We start from the raw sequence: 22856 nt of genomic DNA on the forward strand, positions 1-22856 counted from the left end.
AGTAACAATCACAGCGCCCCCCATATCAGTGACATCTATATTGCATCCCATAACAGTTACAACCACAGTGCCCTTCATATCAGTGACATCTATAGTGCCCACATAACAGTGACAACCGCAGATCTAAGTAAAGTCCAGATCCTGCTTTATGGGTCGCACGGTGCTGAGTGACTGATGCCTCCATTGTATTCTCAGAAATTGCTTTTGTCAATTTATCTTAAAAAAACAAAGTACAGAGACGGCACCAACAATGAGAACAGTAATTGCTTTTCTTTCATCTGACTATTAATAAAAATTCCTCATCCATCACGGAGTGTCCAGTCCCATGGAATCGCACCCATATATTACACCGCGCTCCCCCCTAACTGAGAGCAACGGTCACATCTAAAGTCCCGTGATAGCAGCTGCCGGGGAGAGCAAAGGAAGTCACGTAGTCAATTACCGAACCCGAAGTTTCTTCCACTTCACAGCCTGAATCTTACATCTGTAACCCCTCCTGTAATGTTAAATGAACATGTTAAGGATGATAGTAGCACTTACATGATCTCCACCTCCTCCCCCTTGTCCCATATTCCAATTATAGGGGTGTAAAAAGTCCTCTATATGTGTCCCAGGCAGACTTAATTTCCCCCCCCTCCAGTGCTAGTGCATATGTAACAATAACTGTGTCAAAAAGCTTTGCCATTGGCTGGCGGAGCGCTTGCAGCAGCAGGAACCTCCTCCATACTTCTCTGTCTGCAATGTAGAGCTGACCGCAGAGCTGATTGCCTAGTCTCTCTTCATTCACTTGGGTCTACTGTGGCCCCGGTATGGATAGCAATCATGTGAACCGGCTTGAGGGGGAGGGGGGGGTACAATTTTAATTATTCCATAGGCCCCCTGTGTATGTCCAGAGCTGGTTCTAGAACAGCAGGGAGAGCAAGAAGACGCTTCTCCCATTCATGATCTGCTTTGTGTGCCCAACGTCAGTAGGTAACCCAGACAATGTAAAGCACGTCAGCTGTATGTCTGCTGACAAGAGGGCAAGCAAAGATCAGGGCCGGCAAATACAGCTGCTACCAGCCCATTCTGCTCTCTACAAACCCTCTCTCTAGATTAATATTGAGAATATTGCTTGTTGTGGATAGGACTGGGGCATTCCTTCAGCTCTCGGCAGCGATCCCGATACATTAGACCGGGATGTACGCTGAATAATTCAGTAGGTTGTCTGCTCAGTTGATGAGTGACATCGGGAAATCTCTGAGTTAACAGCTGGGATTATTGCTATTCAGGAAGGGGTTCACGAGCCAGAGCTGGCATGTGACGTGTCCAAGGTTTCACCACTTCCCAGGGCACCGGGAAAGCATTGCCAAGGCCGGGTAGAAGCAGCTGTTCCATGAGCTGCCAGAATTTAACTGGCTAAGTACTAGAATAATAAGACTCTAATTTATTGTTCCCTGGTCCAAGGGGGTTAAGAAAGTGACACCTGGAACGTGGGCCATGTTATGGTCCCCAAAATGGTAGTACACCCCCCCCCCCCCACATTGCAGTGAGGGATCCCTGGGAAGACCTAGGGAAAAGTTTCAATTTGCTGAGCTGCTAAAAATGACATGAGCACAACACCCAACTTTACCCCCATCCCAAAAAAACTAAAAACTTTTGTCATTGTATCTATATAATAAATTGGCCATTACAAGGAACCCCCTCTAAGGGGACGATCGTAGACATCACATTTTTGATCCCGTTGATTGATGGATCCAGTGACCAGGTACTGCAGCAGGTTTTGATAATAAGGCGTCATGTGATTCTGTATCCCCCAGATGCAGACTCTTTATGCCTTTGATGAAGAAGATACAGAGATGAGGAATAAAATAGTAGAAGACTTGAAGACGGCTCTGCGGACCCAACCTATGAGGTAAAGCCTTACTATAGTCAGGTATCTACTGCAGACAGAACGGGGAACAGAGGTCGACCCCCATCTGAGGCTGCCATATAAGTAGATTACTACATGGCTGCAAATAATACCAGTGTTTGTTACATTGTATTACACATGACACCAGTGTTTGTTACATTGTACTACACATGACACCACTGTTTGTTACATTGTATTACACATGACACAGTGTTTGTTACATTGTATTACACATGACACCAGCGTTTATTACATTGTATTACACATGACACCAGTGTTTGTTACATTGTACTACACATGACACCACTGTTTGTTACATTGTATTACACATGACACCAGTGTTTGTTACATTGTATTACACATGACACCAGTGTTTGTTACATTGTATTACACATGACAGAGTTTGTTACATTGTATTACACATGACACAGTGTTTGTTACATTGTATTACACATGACACCAGCGTTTGTTACATTGTATTACACATGACACCAGCGTTTGTTACATTGTATTACACATGACACCACTGTTTGTTACATTGTATTACACATGACACCAGTGTTTGTTACATTGTATTACACATGACACAGTGTTTGTTACATTGTATTACACATGACACAGTGTTTGTTACATTGTATTACACATGACACCAGTGTTTGTTACATTGTATTACACATGACACAGTGTTTGTTACATTGTATTACACATGACACCAGTGTTTGTTACATTGTATTACACATGACACCAGCGTTTGTTACATTGTATTACACATGACACAGTGTTTGTTACATTGTATTACACACGACACCAGTGTTTGTTACATTGTATTACACATGACAGTGTTTGTTACATAGTATTACACATGACACCAGTGTTTGTTACATTGTATTACACATGACACCAGCGTTTGTTACATTGTATTACACATGACACCAGTATTTGTTACATTGTATTACACATGACACCAGTGTTTGTTACATTGCATTACACATGACACAGTGTTTGTTACATTGTATTACACATGACAGTGTTTGTTACATTGTATTACACATGACACCAGTGTTTGTTACATTGCATTACACATGACACAGTGTTTGTTACATTGTATTACACATGACACCACTGTTTGTTACATTGTATTACACATGACACCAGCGTTTGTTACATTGTATTACACATGACACCAGCGTTTGTTACATTGTATTACACATGACACCAGTATTTGTTACATTGTATTACACATGACACCAGTGTTTGTTACATTGCATTACACATGACACAGTGTTTGTTACATTGTATTACACATGACAGTGTTTGTTACATTGTATTACACATGACACCAGTGTTTGTTACATTGCATTACACATGACACAGTGTTTGTTACATTGTATTACACATGACACCACTGTTTGTTACATTGTATTACACATGACACCAGTGTTTGTTACATTGCATTACACATGACACAGTGTTTGTTACATTGTATTACACATGACACAGTGTTTGTTACATTGTATTACACATGACACCACTGTTTGTTACATTGTATTACACATGACACAGGGTTTGTTACATTGTATTACACATGACACCAGCGTTTGTTACATTGTATTACACATGACACAGTGTTTGTTACATTGTATTACACATGACACCAGCGTTTGTTACATTGTATTACACATGACACCAGTATTTGTTACATTGTATTACACATGACACCAGTGCTTGTTACATTGTATTACACATGACACTAGTGTTTGTTACATTGTATTACACATGACACCAGTGCTTGTTACATTGTATTACACATGACACCAGCGTTTGTTACATTGTATTACACATGACACAGGGTTTGTTACATTGTATTACACATGACACCAGCGTTTGTTACATTGTATTACACATGACACAGTGTTTGTTACATTGTATTACACATGACACCAGCGTTTGTTACATTGTATTACACATGACACCAGTGTTTGTTACATTGTATTACACATGACACCAGTATTTGTTACATTGTATTACACATGACACTAGTGTTTGTTACATTGTATTACACATGACACAGTGTTTGTTACATTGCATTACACATGACAGTGCTTGTTACATTGTATTACACATGACACAGTGTTTGTTACATTGCATTACACATGACACCAGTGTTTGTTACATTGTATTACACATGACACAGTGTTTGTTACATTGTATTACACATGACACCAGCGTTTGTTACATTGTATTACACATGACACCAGTGCTTGTTACATTGTATTACACTTGACACCAGTGTTTGTTACATTGTATTACACATGACACCAATGTTTGTTACATTGTATTACACATGACACCAGCGTTTGTTACATTGTATTACACGTGACACCAGTGCTTGTTACATTGTATTACACATGACACCACTGTTTGTTACATTGTATTACACATGACAGTGTTTGTTACATTGTATTACACATGACACAGTGTTTGTTACATTGTATTACACATGACACAGTGTTTGTTACATTGTATTACACATGACACCAGTATTTGTTACATTGTATTACACATGACACCAGTGTTTGTTACATTGTATTACACATGACACCAGCGTTTGTTACATTGTATTACACATGACACAGTGTTTGTTACATTGTATTACACATGACACCAGCGTTTGTTACATTGTATTACACATGACAGTGTTTGTTACATTGTATTACACGTGACACCAGTGCTTGTTACATTGTATTACACATGACACCACTGTTTGTTACATTGTATTACACATGACACAGTGTTTGTTACATTGTATTACACATGACACAGTGTTTGTTACATTGTATTACACATGACACCAGCGTTTGTTACATTGTATTACACATGACAGTGTTTGTTACATTGTATTACACATGACACAGTGTTTGTTACATTGTATTACACATGACACCAGCGTTTGTTACATTGTATTACACATGACACCAGCGTTTGTTACATTGTATTACACATGACACCACTGTTTGTTACATTGTATTACACATGACACCAGTGTTTGTTACATTGTATTACACATGACACAGTGTTTGTTACATTGTATTACACATGACACAGTGTTTGTTACATTGTATTACACATGACACCAGTGTTTGTTACATTGTATTACACATGACACAGTGTTTGTTACATTGTATTACACATGACACCAGTGTTTGTTACATTGTATTACACATGACACCAGCGTTTGTTACATTGTATTACACATGACACAGTGTTTGTTACATTGTATTACACACGACACCAGTGTTTGTTACATTGTATTACACATGACAGTGTTTGTTACATAGTATTACACATGACACCAGTGTTTGTTACATTGTATTACACATGACACCAGCGTTTGTTACATTGTATTACACATGACACCAGCGTTTGTTACATTGTATTACACATGACACCAGTATTTGTTACATTGTATTACACATGACACCAGTGTTTGTTACATTGCATTACACATGACACAGTGTTTGTTACATTGTATTACACATGACAGTGTTTGTTACATTGTATTACACATGACACCAGTGTTTGTTACATTGCATTACACATGACACAGTGTTTGTTACATTGTATTACACATGACACCACTGTTTGTTACATTGTATTACACATGACACCAGTGTTTGTTACATTGCATTACACATGACACAGTGTTTGTTACATTGTATTACACATGACACCACTGTTTGTTACATTGTATTACACATGACACAGGGTTTGTTACATTGTATTACACATGACACCACTGTTTGTTACATTGTATTACACATGACACAGGGTTTGTTACATTGCATTACACATGACACAGTGTTTGTTACATTGTATTACACGTGACACAGTGTTTGTTACATTGTATTACACATGACACCACTGTTTGTTACATTGTATTACACATGACACAGGGTTTGTTACATTGTATTACACATGACACCAGCGTTTGTTACATTGTATTACACATGACACAGTGTTTGTTACATTGTATTACACATGACACCAGCGTTTGTTACATTGTATTACACATGACACCAGTATTTGTTACATTGTATTACACATGACACCAGTGCTTGTTACATTGTATTACACATGACACTAGTGTTTGTTACATTGTATTACACATGACACCAGTGCTTGTTACATTGTATTACACATGACACCAGCGTTTGTTACATTGTATTACACATGACACAGGGTTTGTTACATTGTATTACACATGACACCAGCGTTTGTTACATTGTATTACACATGACACAGTGTTTGTTACATTGTATTACACATGACACCAGCGTTTGTTACATTGTATTACACATGACACCAGTATTTGTTACATTGTATTACACATGACACCAGTGCTTGTTACATTGTATTACACATGACACCAGCGTTTGTTACATTGTATTACACATGACACAGTGTTTGTTACATTGTATTACACATGACACCAGCGTTTGTTACATTGTATTACACATGACACCAGTGTTTGTTACATTGTATTACACATGACACCAGTATTTGTTACATTGTATTACACATGACACTAGTGTTTGTTACATTGTATTACACATGACACAGTGTTTGTTACATTGCATTACACATGACACCAGTGCTTGTTACATTGTATTACACATGACACAGTGTTTGTTACATTGCATTACACATGACACAGTGTTTGTTACATTGTATTACACATGACACCACTGTTTGTTACATTGTATTACACATGACACCAATGTTTGTTACATTGTATTACACGTGACACAGTGTTTGTTACATTGTATTACACGTGACACCAGTGCTTGTTACATTGTATTACACATGACACCACTGTTTGTTACATTGTATTACACATGACACAGTGTTTGTTACATTGTATTACACATGACACAGTGTTTGTTACATTGTATTACACATGACACAGTGTTTGTTACATTGTATTACACATGACACCAGTATTTGTTACATTGTATTACACATGACACCAGTGTTTGTTACATTGTATTACACATGACACCAGCGTTTGTTACATTGTATTACACATGACACAGTGTTTGTTACATTGTATTACACATGACACCAGCGTTTGTTACATTGTATTACACATGACAGTGTTTGTTACATTGTATTACACATGACACCAGTGTTTGTTACATTGTATTACACATGACAGTGTTTGTTACATTGTATTACACATGACACAGTGTTTGTTACATTGTATTACACATGACACAGTGTTTGTTACATTGTATTACACATGACACCAGTATTTGTTACATTGTATTACACATGACACCAGTGTTTGTTACATTGTATTACACATGACACCAGCGTTTGTTACATTGTATTACACATGACACCAGCGTTTGTTACATTGTATTACACATGACACCAGTATTTGTTACATTGTATTACACATGACACCAGTGTTTGTTACATTGCATTACACATGACACAGTGTTTGTTACATTGTATTACACATGACAGTGTTTGTTACATTGTATTACACATGACACCAGTGTTTGTTACATTGCATTACACATGACACAGTGTTTGTTACATTGTATTACACATGACACCACTGTTTGTTACATTGTATTACACATGACACCAGTGTTTGTTACATTGCATTACACATGACACAGTGTTTGTTACATTGTATTACACATGACACAGTGTTTGTTACATTGTATTACACATGACACCACTGTTTGTTACATTGTATTACACATGACACAGGGTTTGTTACATTGTATTACACATGACACCAGCGTTTGTTACATTGTATTACACATGACACAGTGTTTGTTACATTGTATTACACATGACACCAGCGTTTGTTACATTGTATTACACATGACACCAGTATTTGTTACATTGTATTACACATGACACCAGTGCTTGTTACATTGTATTACACATGACACTAGTGTTTGTTACATTGTATTACACATGACACCAGTGCTTGTTACATTGTATTACACATGACACCAGCGTTTGTTACATTGTATTACACATGACACAGGGTTTGTTACATTGTATTACACATGACACCAGCGTTTGTTACATTGTATTACACATGACACAGTGTTTGTTACATTGTATTACACATGACACCAGCGTTTGTTACATTGTATTACACATGACACCAGTATTTGTTACATTGTATTACACATGACACCAGTGCTTGTTACATTGTATTACACATGACACCAGCGTTTGTTACATTGTATTACACATGACACAGTGTTTGTTACATTGTATTACACATGACACCAGCGTTTGTTACATTGTATTACACATGACACCAGTGTTTGTTACATTGTATTACACATGACACCAGTATTTGTTACATTGTATTACACATGACACTAGTGTTTGTTACATTGTATTACACATGACACAGTGTTTGTTACATTGCATTACACATGACACCAGTGCTTGTTACATTGTATTACACATGACACAGTGTTTGTTACATTGCATTACACATGACACCAGTGTTTGTTACATTGTATTACACATGACACAGTGTTTGTTACATTGTATTACACATGACACCAGCGTTTGTTACATTGTATTACACATGACACCAGTGCTTGTTACATTGTATTACACATGACACCAGTGTTTGTTACATTGTATTACACATGACACCAATGTTTGTTACATTGTATTACACGTGACACAGTGTTTGTTACATTGTATTACACGTGACACCAGTGCTTGTTACATTGTATTACACATGACACCACTGTTTGTTACATTGTATTACACATGACACAGTGTTTGTTACATTGTATTACACATGACACAGTGTTTGTTACATTGTATTACACATGACACAGTGTTTGTTACATTGTATTACACATGACACCAGTATTTGTTACATTGTATTACACATGACACCAGTGTTTGTTACATTGTATTACACATGACACCAGCGTTTGTTACATTGTATTACACATGACACAGTGTTTGTTACATTGTATTACACATGACACCAGCGTTTGTTACATTGTATTACACATGACAGTGTTTGTTACATTGTATTACACATGACACCAGTGCTTGTTACATTGTATTACACATGACACAGTGTTTGTTACATTGTATTACACATGACACCAGTATTTGTTACATTGTATTACACATGACACCAGTGTTTGTTACATTGTATTACACATGACACCAGCGTTTGTTACATTGTATTACACATAAACAGAAAAAATGGGACATAAAGATCATCAAAACCACAAAAAAGGCCATACTCACTAGGTAGGTGGGTGGGTGAAAACCCGTTCCCATCAGGACGCAGACGGGTCAAAGAATGCTGCAGAAGGAGTGTGCATTAAGTAGTGATAGCCACTCCCACTAGTCTTGAGGGGAGTGGCGGACTAAGTGCTCAAAGGTGTGCGATAAATGAGTGTCAGTGTAGTGCTAGGGTGTGAATGGATGGTAAAAAATAAATATGTATGTATGAAAGTGTCAGAACTGTGTAATAATGTAATAAAAATAAATAAATAAATAAATGTGATGAATAGGGGTCAGTGCTGTGAATGACACCAGTGCTTGTTACATTGTATTACACATGACACCAGTGCTTGTTACATTGTATTACACATGGCGCCAGTGTTTGTTACATTGTATTACACATGACACCAGTGCTTGTTACATTGTATTACACATGACACCAGTGTTTGTTACATTGTATTACACATGACACCAGTGCTTGTTACATTGTATTACACATGACACCAGCGTTTGTTACATTGTATTACACATGACACCAGTATTTGTTACATTGTATTACACATGACACCAGTTCTTGTTACATTGTATTACACATGACACCAGTGTTTGTTACATTGTATTACACATAACAGAGTGCTTGTTACATTGTATTACACATGACACCAGTGCTTGTTACATTGTATTACACATGGCGCCAGTGTTTGTTACATTGTATTACACATGGCGCCAGTGTTTGTTACATTGTATTACACATGACACAGTGTTTGTTACATTGTATTACACATGACACAGTGTTTGTTACATTGTATTACACATGACACCAGTGCTTGTTACATTGTATTACACATGACACCAGTGTTTGTTACATTGTATTACACATGACACAGTGTTTGTTACATTGTATTACACATGACACAGTGTTTGTTACATTGTACTACACATGACACAGTGTTTGTTACATAGTATTACACATGACACCAGTGTTTGTTACATTGTATTACACATGACACCAGTGCTTGTTACATTGTATTACACATGACACAGTGTTTGTTACATAGTATTACACATGACACCAGTGTTTGTTACATTGTATTACACATGACACAGTGTTTGTTACATTGCATTACACATGACACCAGTGTTTGTTACATTGTATTACACATGACACCAGCGTTTGTTACATTGTATTACACATGACACAGTGCTTGTTACATTGTATTACACATGACACAGTGCTTGTTACATTGTATTACACATGACACCAGCGTTTGTTACATTGTATTACACATGACAGTGCTTGTTACATTGTATTACACATGACACCAGTGTTTGTTACATTGTATTACACATGACAGTGCTTGTTACATTGTATTACACATGACACCAGTGCTTGTTACATTGTATTACACATGACACCAGTGCTTGTTACATAGTATTACACATGACACCAGTGTTTGTTACATTGTTGCTCTCCCGTTTCCTAGAGAACATTATGTCCCTGTGAATGCAGCGTTTGTATCCCGGCTTTCTGTGGGAGACAGGACAGGAGTTTAATGAGTAAATAGCATTAAATTGATACAAGGATTATGGTTCATCTGATGACTTCTCCGCCGCGCCTGATAAATAGATCCTTTTGTGAATGGAATTCGCGTCTCATTATCGTCTGTTTATCGGAGGCCTCGCCGTTTCTGGGCCATTAACCTTAATAACAGGATAAATCGCTACAAGACATTCCCACACAAATTATGTCATGTAACACAAGCGGCAAATGTCAGTATAACGCTGAGAAAACACAATGTTAACCCCCAGATATCAGGGACAAATCTGCAGACGTTACGCCGGCGATCACCCAACTTTACCAGAGCCTGAAAGACAAGACAATCTGTTATGTTGCAGATTTATTTACCATTTAGTGGTTCGGTCATAAAGCAGTGGCCAGTAGCGCAGGGCACCCACCGGCCCTTCTTCCACCCAAAGGAATTGCACTATGTTCTCCGTAGAAGAGAATTTCGCATTCCCCATATGTGTGCCGTATGGAATCTATAGGTACAATATAAATGTTTATTTGTCTAACTAGGTAGAACTTTGTAGCACATCGGGCTCCCAGGGGCCCAGTTATAACTGCTTCCTCTGTGCTCCCTGGCACAACTAGTTGGATGGTTGATGTCATTTATGTATTTTCAGTTTTTTTAATCATTTGACTCCCAATCTGCTATAGATCAGGCACTGTAATGTATTCAGTGTACAACCAAACCAGTGGAGCCATAAAGATAGGGAGGAGAAAGCAGGGGCTATGCATTTCTATGAAGCCTGGGTGACCCTAGGACTAAATGATCGCTCCATAAATGCTAAAAATGGCTGATATACCCAACGTTACTGCACTCTCGCACTTTGAGATGTAAAGGAGCATTGTTCATGTCTGGTATTCAAGGCAGACGTTCATGCCTGTCCAAGAGCAGGTGGGCAAAGGCTTCATCCTATTGGTCTCTTAACTACCTGCAACTTCTGTATTTTTCACTCCTAAGTATTGAGATGGCTGCAAACACAACATTATATTTTATAATATTGCTAGTAGCGTGTTCAGTGATCTCCCAGCACAGGACGGTGCAGCAAGACCTTAGACCAGAGCTGTCACTCACACTGCAAGAGCCCCACCCACAATTGGCTGCTCAGATTGTAGACACTGGGCACAAAACGGCAGTAAACAGAGCAGAATAAGCATTTCATTACTTCACATGCTCAGTTGTCCTTTTATTATACAGTAGATTGCTAGAATCTTTGAAGGTACGGATTCTCCTTGCAGAGGTCCAGCTGGTTGGAAGTCTATAGGCGATGCTACTTACAGGGTAGTTACCTATAGGTTGTACTACAGAGACCGTTTTCTTCCTTCTGGACGAGCGCTATTTTGTATATGATACATAGAATACAACATTTTATTAACCTCCTGGACAACCCCGATAAGTGAAGTCCTAGCCCAGGGGCCCGGGATTGTCTTGATATGACTTTTCTACATCACAGCAGGAGGCGTTGGCTTTGTATACATTGTATATTTCATCGCTATGCGGTGGCGGTCCACCCAGGACTATCATGTTTGGTACGCACATGAAGGCGTAAAGGCTCATGACCTAACAGCGAACGATTCCCGAGGGCCGCAGTCGTCGTATCTGAATTTTACCGTCCATAATCCAAGTTAATCAGTTTTAATACGCAAATAAAACGTGTTTATGAGTTGGCGCGGAAATCAAGTTTGAATGCCGCCCCCCTCCCCGCCGGCTTTATAAGCCACCTCCGCAATGCCCATGTTCGTTGGCAGCCGCCGTCTCGTGTAACTGGAGACGTCTTGTAGATCCAGGGTCGGCTCCCGGCTCTTGAGGGGTCGAATGGCAGAGCAGTCACCGCAATACAACTTCATCACCTAGGGAAAGGGAGCGCGGCCAAGCTGTGGATTTGTCCGGCCGCCTCGCGGAGCAGGACTAAGCTGTTGCAGCTGCGCTCATCCCATAGAGGGAAATCTGTTAATAATCAGAATCCGCATCAGCTCAGCATGGCGAGTCCTTCGCTCGGTTTGCAGCTAACTCTTCTTTTAAGCCCTTGGCACAAACTTTAAAACCTTTTAATAGCTGGAAGCGGCCAAGTTTCTCGTTAGAGCCCTGTGTCTCAACTAATTTCCAGAGACTCAACTTGTTAGCTGCCAAATGGGATCATGTCCAGCGGCCGGAACCGGAGCCAATTCCTAAATGCTAATGGAAATGATGCAGGAGAACGGTGCGACATTCATATAAGAAGAGCCTGCAACAATGTATATAAATAATAGCCAGTGACATCATTATCCCAGTACAGGATGGGTCTGGGATTGATTACTTGTGCCTAATATAGTAACACTATATCATGCGGCCTTAATCCTGCATCTGGCGAGTTGGTGTCAAGAGATTACACATATTATCAGCTTCTATTACATACTGATTGGCAACAATGTATCACTTATTAGTCCAGTCAGTTCAGGCTTCATAGAAGGATAAACCTTGCAGCGCCAATGCAAAATCAGTGCCGGGATCTCCTCCTACTGCTACTTACCGTTTAAAGTACTGTAGTCCTGTGGATTTGGGCGCTTTGGATCCCCTCAAGCACCAGGGCCCGGATGGTACAATCATAGCACTGGGTTGCTTGAAAAGTGCATATACAAACTTAACAATCACATTAACATTTATTCATATTTAATTAATTTACATAGAAAGCGAAGTCACTGTGTTCATACAAAACATTACTTATCCTGTACTGATCCTGCACCTGATTTTGCAATCAACAGAATAGTGAGTGCAGCTCTGGAGTATAATACAGGATGTAACTCCGGATCAGTACAGGATAAGTAATGTAATGTATGTACACAGTGACTCCACCAGCAGAATAGTGAGTGCAGCTCTGGAGTATAATACAGGATGTAACTCAGGATCAGTACAGGATAAGTAATGTAATGTATGTACACAGTGACTCTACCAGCAGAATAGTGAGTGCAGCTCTGGAGTATAATACAGGATGTAACTCAGGATCAGTACAGGATAAGTAATGTCATGTATGTACACAGTGACTCCAGGAGCAGAATAGTGAGTGCAGCTCTGGAGTATAATACAGGATGTAACTCAGGATCAGTACAGGATAAGTAATGTAATGTATGTACACAGTGACTCCACCAGCAGAATAGTGAGTGCAGCTCTGGAGTATAATACAGGATGTAACTCAGGATCAGTACAGGATAAGTAATGTAATGTATGTACTCAGTGACTCCACCAGCAGAATAGTGAGTACCGCTCTGGAGTATAATATGGGATATAACTCAGGATCAGTACAGGATAAGTAATGTCATGTATGTACACAGTGACTCCAGGAGCAGAATACTGAGTGCAGCTCCGGAGTATAATACAGGATATAACTCCAGATCAGTAAAGGATAAGTAATATAATACTAGTATATGTACATAGTGACAACTTTTTATTTAGATTAATTTTATATGGAAGCTGTGCTCAGAATTGGCGTTAAATTAAAGGAGCTCAGCTAACAACATCATGATAGTGAATTAATCTTTGGTCTGTAATACAAGTCGTACCATAGGACCAGTGCAAAAAAATCAAAATCTCCTCACCTGTCCCATACAAATTTTACAAAAAGTTAAATTTTTTAATTTGGGATATAGAAGGGCAGGATCTGATCTTCTCCATAAGGACTGACTCCGGTGGTAGAATTACACTGTTCTCTGTGTTGCTGTTTTTGGCTATTGTTCGGCGGCGTGCAGTGGCGATTCATATAAAAACGAATTGTCTGCCTACTTTGTTGCTATAGAGATTAGAGTGGTTTACAGAAACAATTGCTTCAAGGTGTCTGTCAAATTACGGTTTTCCTCAAGCTCCAGATAAAACATTATAAGATTCCAGATGTGGAGGATTCAAGGAGCAGGATGCAGCCACCAGGACTAATTGTACATGGACAAGATCCTACCCGAAACGCGTTGGCACAATGGAGGGCGGGGGGGGGGGGGGGGGTCATGTCCGCGTCTTCCAAGAACATATTACTACTTTGCATCCAAAATGAATACATTGCATGTAACGGGGCGTCCGACCCACTGGAAGGTGCGCGGCACGGCCGGCGTCGCTCTATGATTCCTACCTGAGGAGATCACCGAGTGTCAGGGCAGGCCCAGATATTTTCCATCTACAGCGATTTCTAAGCAAGACATTTGTAGACTTGCAGAAAGAATACAAAAGATATTCTGTGTGGATACATAGAGCCATGGGGCCTGAAGGAAAAAAGAGGGCAAATGCCTAAGACCGGTGACCATGAATGCCCACCCGACCCAACGCACGTTTCGCTTGAAAAAGTTTTGTCTGGGGTTAATCTTATATTCAATGATTTGCTCAAGTGGGAGGGGGGGGGGACCTTAAACAAGTCTCTGTCGCATGAGGAGGAAGTCTGTTGTATAGCACATACATACCCTAAGAGCTCAAATGCCTCCATTAATATTACATTATATCTTGAAATATTCTAAAGTGTCTGTTCAACACCGAATATGGCCGGCTTTACAGCTTCCACAGGGGGTTGTCACTCAACTTTTCCAGTTTCCTAAATGTCCAATCTATCTACATATTCAGCAATACATTTACCAGTTCCATATTGCTGCATATGTGGGAATATTTGTTGTTCAGTATCCTGGCACAGTTGGGTGACCACTTCTACGGGAGCTGTAATTACGGCCATCTTGGTCATCGACCAGCTTTGCCAGAAATGTTCTGACTAATTTACCAACTTCCCAATGACTGGGGGTAATTATTTTTAAGAGCATAAATCTCACCTTTAGGCGTCTGCAGCTATTTTTTTTAGAAAAAGTGGAGAAGTAACTTGTGGGTTATTTTTGGAAAGAGACCAAAATAAATGTGTAACGAACGGCTTATTATGGCGGAAAGGGAAGTGAGGCGCTGGTGGTTGGTGGTTGTAGGAGCTCATTGAGGCAATGTTGCCTAGATGTCAGACCTGAGGGTCATTGCAAAATCTGTTAAAGGGCCCCCCCCCAACTATGACATGTCAGTCACAGTGCTAGTGTCCTCATATGGGCCCCTAAGGCACCAGGGCCCAGGTGCGACCTCAACCCGATTCTGGTTACATCCCTGCTGATGGTCACTGGGGAGGTTCATACTCTTATGATGCAATACAAACAATCCCAATCAGATCCAGGGCCATAATGCCACCAAGCACCACATTGCTGCGAGGATCGGCTGCTTCATCTTTTTCCTTTTGCCTTCTTGGTAAGACTAGAGAAGTGCCAACTCCAACTACCCTGTCCAAATAGTGGTTGTAGCCAAAGGGGCAAATGGGAGTGGGACCAGTTTTTTTAAACTTCTACAACCCCTCTATAGAATAGGATCATCCGACATGAAACGCAGCTGAGCACTGTTATTTCAGAACTGTATGGTGGTATTATTTGAGCGCTGAATGGTGCCATTATTTGGGCACTTTATAGAGGTTTTATTTAGTCAGTGTATTGTGGTATTTTTTGAAAACTGTATAAGGGTATTATGTCTGTTCTATACTGTGGTATTATTTAGGCTCTGTGCCTTGATATTTTTTAGGCTTTATATGGCGGTATTATGTGGGCACTGCACAGTTGTATTATTTGGGTACTGTCTGGGGGTATTATTTGGGTACCGTATGGTGGTATTATGTGGGTACTGTCTGGTGGTATTATTTGGGTACTGTTTGGTATTATTTGGACATTGTATGGTGGTATTATTTGAGCACTGTATGGCGGTATTATGTGGGCACTGCACAGTTGTATTATTTGTGTACTGTATGGGGGTATTATATGGGTACTGCCTGGTGGTATTATTTGGGCACTGTATGGTGGTATTTGGGCATTCTGTGGTGGTATTATTTGAGCACTGTATGGCGGTATTATGTGGGCACTGCACAGTTGTATTATTTGGGTACTGTCTGGTGGTATTATTTGGGTACTGTCTGGTGGTATTATTTGGGTACTGTCTGGTGGTATTATTTGGGTACTGTTTTGTATTATTTGGACATTGTATGGTGGTATTATTTGAGCACTGTATGGCGGTATTATGTGGGCACTGCACAGTTGTATTATTTGTGTACTGTATGGGGGTATTATATGGGTACTGCCTGGTGGTATTATTTGGGCACTGTATGGTGGTATTTGGGCATTCTGTGGTGGTATTATTTGAGCACTGTATGGCGGTATTATGTGGGCACTGTACAGTTGTATTATTTGGGTACCGTATGGTGGTATTATTTGGGTACTGTCTGGTGGTATTATTTGGGTACTGTCTGGTGGTATTATTTGGGTACTGTTTGGTGGTATTATTTGGACATTGTATGGTGGTATTATTTGAGCACTGTATGGCGGTATTATGTGGGCACTGCACAGTTGTATTATTTGTGTACTGTATGGGGGTATTATATGGGTACTGCCTGGTGGTATTATTTGGGCACTGTATGGTGGTATTTGGGCATTCTGTGGTGGTATTATTTGAGCACTGTATGGCAGTATTATGTGGGCACTGCACAGTTGTATTATTTGGGTACTGTCTGGTGGTATTATTTGGGTACTGTCTGGTGGTATTATTTGGGTACTGTCTGGTGGTATTATTTGGGTACTGTCTGGTGGTATTATTTGGACGTATGGCTGTAATATTTGGCTCTTGTTCATGTTATTGTATGGATATTGCATAGTGATATAATTTGAACACTGTATGGTGGTATTATTTGGGTCCTGCATAGTGGTAGTACTTGGACACTGTAGAATAATATATTGTGGCACTGTGTGGTGGTACTTGTTTGACACCATAAAACAGTGTGTCACAGACTGGACAGCCATGCCAGGGGGTTTCTCAATAGACTATTTTTAAACAGTGGTCTTACTTGGACGCTGTAGAGTGATTTTTTTGGGTTCTGTTTATTACTTTGGCACTACATGGTTATATTATTTGGGCACCCTATGATTCATTTTTGAGGACTATTTTTGTATTTCTGATGCAGTTTGTCAATATATTGTATAATTTTCATCTTTTTTCCATAGTCTGGTTTATTTGGGCTATTCTCCCTTAAACTCCTTCCAAAATGAGGGAATGTTTGGCCTCCACAGACCCCGTCCTGCTTATTATCGGAATTGCTCTATTTATAATTGGGAGCGATCCGATAGTGAATTTCTTGCAGCTTCCATGCAGTCAAACAGCAGAATATACGAGGCTTTATGAGAGTCGAAGTCTCAAGGTTCAATCTAGAGATGAATTCTGGATGACTTCCAATGAGGTTTTATTTCATGAAGTCATAAACCAAATATAATATAATATGATACATTGTTATATATAATATTATACAGCACAATATAATATAATAAAAAAACGTATATGATAAAATATAATATATAACATTCTATGGAATGATATATCATTTAATAAAAAATATATTACGGTATATTGCAAACATATAATAACGTAATGTATAATATATTTAACCCTTCTCTCTCATCCCTGGCTTGTAGACCTAGCTTTGTGTATTGGATACGATGTGATACTTGGTATGGAGTCTGAGTTTGTCTTGAGATGTCCCTGTCATGTCTTCTCCTCCAGGTTTGTGACCCGGTTCATAGAGCTGGACGGTTTGACATGCCTCTTGAATTTCCTGAAGAGCATGGATTACGACACAGCGGAGAGTCGCATACACACATCCGTTATAGGATGTATAAAGGCTCTGATGAACAACTCTCAGGGACGGGCGCACGTCCTGGCGCATCCCGAGAGCATCAACATCATCTCCCAAAGTTTACGGACTGAGAACATCAAAACTAAGATCGCTGTCCTGGAGATCCTGGGAGCGGTCTGCCTGGTACCAGACGGGCATAAGAAAGTCCTACAAGCCATGTTTCACTACCAGGTTTACGCCGCCGAACGCACACGGTTTCAGGTAAGAATCATTGAGGGTTTCTATTTCAGGTTTTTTAAAGGGAAATTCCACCTAAAATTTTCCAATAGGATGGGAAATCCGGCTCATGGGATAATACCATGCTTATCCTAAAGCACTAAGGAATAAATGGCGGTCTACCGGGAACGTCGTATGTTAAAATCAAGAGGCTTCATAGCACCATGGGTTTAATAAACCAGTGGAGCTTACAGAGAACGCGTGATGTCACCTTCTAATATACATATGTCATGTGTCAGAAGATGATTTGGGGGGGATTCTCCTTTAAAGGAAAGTTTCATGCCTGTCATTTTAGCTTCATTCATTAGATTTCAGTCTGTAAAAGAGAAATAATGTCTTCTTGTTGTTTTATAAAATATTGTAGCGGTGTGCTTTATATCAGCTGCAATGAATGGGAGTGAATTGACAGAGAAACGTCATAGCTTTTTACAGTCTCTAGGAAGTGATGAAGTACAGACCCTCCCCAGAGACCATGGAGTGACAGGGGTCTTCATACAGAGCCATATATATGTGTATAGTGTTACAATCCTGCCTTTTTTACGCCTCCAGCAGTACAATAGAGCTGTCATTAAGTTTACCACCCTCTAATTAGAATGAGGTGACTGTGCTTACCCTTCCCTCTAATTATAATGAGATGACTGTGCTGACCCTTCCCTCTGATGACCATGAGATGACTCTGCTGACCCTTCCCTCTAATGATCATGAGATGACTCTGTTGACACTTCTCTCTAATTATGAGATCACTGTTTTGACCATTTTCTCTGATGACCATGAGATGACTCTGCTGACCCTTTCCTCTGATGACCATGAGATGACTCTGCTGATCCTTCCCTATAATGACCATGAGATGACTGTTCTGACCCTTCCTTCTAATGATTATGAGATGACTCTGCTGTCCCTTCCCTCTAATGATCATGAGATGACTCTGCCGACCCTGCCCTCTAATGATCATGAGATGACTCTACGGTGAATACGCTTCTGCTTTTTGTCCTTTTCTTTTGTCTCAAATTCTATTCAGTGCTTGGCTTAGTTATGCAAAGAAAGTAATAGAAGATGTACCACTGCATGAGCAGATTTGCTATTAAGAAGTTTGGAAAACCTTTGTGACAACGCCTTTAATGGCAGCCGTATTGACTGTCACCCAACTTTCCCAGAAAAGACATAACTGAGAAATAGTTAAACACTAAGCAAAGTGCACGAATCTGGGACTTCTATTTATTGGTTTTTTTAACTCCCATTATATTCACATTTTCACAAATTAATCACAGCAATTCTGGTAATAGAGAAATATAAATATGGGCGATTTAATAATTTGTTTCAGATCGGACCCTTCCCCCCAGTTCTGACAGTAACGCTGTGGTTTTCACGCGCGGCTCGCAGATTTATGACACTGTTATTTGCTGAACGGCGGATTCTGCTCTGGAAACTCTTTGTATGTGTTGGAAACAATTTCTATACATTGTATTTCTTACATTAATTATTACTGAAACAGCAGCTGCTTCTGGGCAACGTCTTCTGTAAAGTTGTATCCCGCAGCTGCTATGAATTACGCTGCTTATATTATGTAGTGACATGGGGCATGCTGCAATCCTAGTGCCCATAGTAATAATACTTCTATACACACAACCGGTCTAGGTACTCCAGTACTCACCCTCATTATTACTATGTATGGTTATCTTGTGCGGACAGATACACCCCAAACAGCTCAGAGGTAAAACAATGACCTTGCTAGCGCCTCGCACCAAGGACACGTAGGGGGTAGATATAGGGGTTAATGGCACCATCGCTGGTGGTCTAGGGTAGTAAATGAGTTGATGGTAATATGCCTTGTTTCCCGGGGGAATGAAGGAGATTAATAAAGATAACCCTGTGGTCTACGGTAACTAAGATTTAAAGAATGGAATAGCATCCCTGGTGGTCTAGGGTAGTAAATGAGTTAACCACAAGATAACCCTGGTGGTCTATGAATTTTAAGAATAGCATCCCTGGTGGTCTACTGTAGTGAAGCGGTTAATGATTAAATCCCTGGTGGGGTAGAGAGGTTACATAAGTGGTGTCCATTGTTTATTCACTGCTCTGACATGTATAGGAGCCGCACAGCCCTCTCTATAGGCAGGCAGAGTGCTCAGCACCCACTGCTGTTGACGGTGGACTGGAATGTATTTCTGCTCGACTGTCAGCGACCTACTGAGAATCCAGACCTATTTGTCTTCATAGGTAACAAGGACCATGGGCAACCGGCCAGTATTAAAAAATCCACATATTTTTGTATCCTGGTGTCTAGTGGGTTAATAATATCTCTGGTGTTTAGTAAATTGGTAATAATAGCCCTGGCGTCTAGTGGGTTAATAATAATCCTGGCGTTTAGTAAATTAGTAATAATAGCCCTGGCGTCTAGTGGGTTAATAATAATATTCCTGGTGTCTAATGGGTTAATAATAATGTCTGGTGTCTAGTGGGTTAATAATAATATATCTGCGGTCTAGTGGGTTAATAATAATATCTCTGGTGTGTAGTGGGTTAATAATAATATATCTGCAGTCTAGCGGGTTAATAATATCCCTGGTGTCTCGTGGGTTAATAATAATATCCCTGCTGTCTAGTGGGTTAATAATAATATCCCTGCTGTCTGTAGGGGACGGACACCACTGTTGGGCATCCATTTAGCGCATCTGTCGCCCATAGACTATAATGATAAACATTTAGGCCCTGTTCACACAGAGTTTTTTGACAAATTTTTGGGCGCGGAAACCGCTCCGCAAAACTCGTCAAAAACCGCATGAAAATGCCTCAATGGGAGGCGGACGATTTTTTTTTACCGCGAGCAGAAAAACCGTGTTGCGGTAAAAAGAAGCGACATGACCCATCTTGAGGCGGTTCCGCCTCCAAAACCCCATTTCAATCAGTCAGAAACGGGGAAAAAACGCCTCGACGAGTGTTTTGACGAGTTTTTGACAAACCACTGTGCAAAAAACGTCTGGAGCAGTTTTTGCAGGAGGAATTTTCCTCCTGCAAAAAACTCAGTGTGAACACAGCCTAACTGTACACATCATGAATGACTATGGTAGAGCGCATGACATAGAGGTTAAACATATATCTTCCATATAGTGGCATACGTCACCCATAGGCTCCCATGTTAAAAAAAAGAAAGTATTCTGCATGGTACACGTGTTTTTGAGGATACGCCATTCCATCCTTAAAGAAAATGTATACTGACCTATACCATCCCAATGGAGGCCAATAGGACAGTCTTCTGGCCTCCGTCGGGCTAGTGGAGCTCCATGGACACGTTTTGCATGTAGCTCGGGAGCTTTCAGGGGAGCGGCACAGGAACGTGGCGAGAAACATTACAATTTGCAGAACCCTTTAGGGCTTATTCAGACGACCGGGATATACGTCCGTGCAACGCGCGTGATTTTCACGCGCGTCGCACGGACCTATATTAGTCTATGGGGCCGTGCAGACAGTTGCATGATTTTTACGCAGCGTGAGTCCGCTGTGAAAAACTCACGACATGTCCGTTCTTTGTGCGTATTTCGCGCATCACTCACTCATTGAAGTCAATGGGTGCGAGAAAATCATGCGCAGCAAACGGAAGCACTTCCGTGGGACGCACGTGATTCGCGCAACAGCAGTGAAAAGGATGAATGAAAACAGAAAAGCACCACGTGCTACAAACATACAAACGGAGTGTCATAATGATGGCGGCTGCGCGAAAATAACGAAGCCGCGCATCATATGGTGATGACACACGGAGCTGTTAAGTGCCTTTTGCGCGCGCAAAACACACACGCTCGTGTGAATCCGGCCTTAGAGCTAGGCAACAATTATCACGGAATAAAGATGTCCAAGTATCTGTCACCTGAGGTCTACCAAACCGACCCGAGAACTCATCCATGGCTTGTACCGTAAAGTGCCTGCAGCTCTCCAGGAACAACAGCCTCAACTCATTAAGTTCTTCCTCCGATAACAAGACGCAGCCTCCGAGCCGCCGGCGACTGGAATAAGAGTGAGATCCAGAAATAGAGAGTGGAAAGTGTAAGGGGATTACAAAGTGTAAGAGGGGCTCCACATCATCCACATCTGCCGAGGAGGTGCCGGGGATGGACCTCTGTCGTCCTTGTGTTGACCTTGGGGCGGTGGCTCAGGCTGAAGGTTGGATTTTGTCTGCGGGCGGGTGGGGGGG

General features: G+C 40.4%; 1 protein-coding gene across 1 annotated transcript in view; it reads left to right on the forward strand.

Annotated features, from left to right (window-relative positions):
• Positions 1–19640, forward strand: part of LOC142716088 (disheveled-associated activator of morphogenesis 2-like) — a gene marked incomplete at its 5' end in the record, with an annotated part of 58388 nt that extends 38748 nt beyond the window's left edge. Inside the window, 3 exons of the mRNA XM_075848688.1 lie at positions 1800–1894; positions 18322–18655; positions 19263–19640. Coding sequence (XP_075704803.1) covers positions 1800–1894; positions 18322–18655; positions 19263–19640 — 807 coding nt within the window. The remainder of the gene's footprint in view (positions 1–1799; positions 1895–18321; positions 18656–19262) is intronic.
• Between the last annotated feature and the right edge of the window lie 3216 nt (positions 19641–22856).

Source organism: Rhinoderma darwinii, unplaced genomic scaffold (assembly GCF_050947455.1).
Source record: "Rhinoderma darwinii isolate aRhiDar2 unplaced genomic scaffold, aRhiDar2.hap1 Scaffold_4468, whole genome shotgun sequence".
Taxonomy (NCBI): Eukaryota; Metazoa; Chordata; class Amphibia; order Anura; family Rhinodermatidae; genus Rhinoderma; species Rhinoderma darwinii.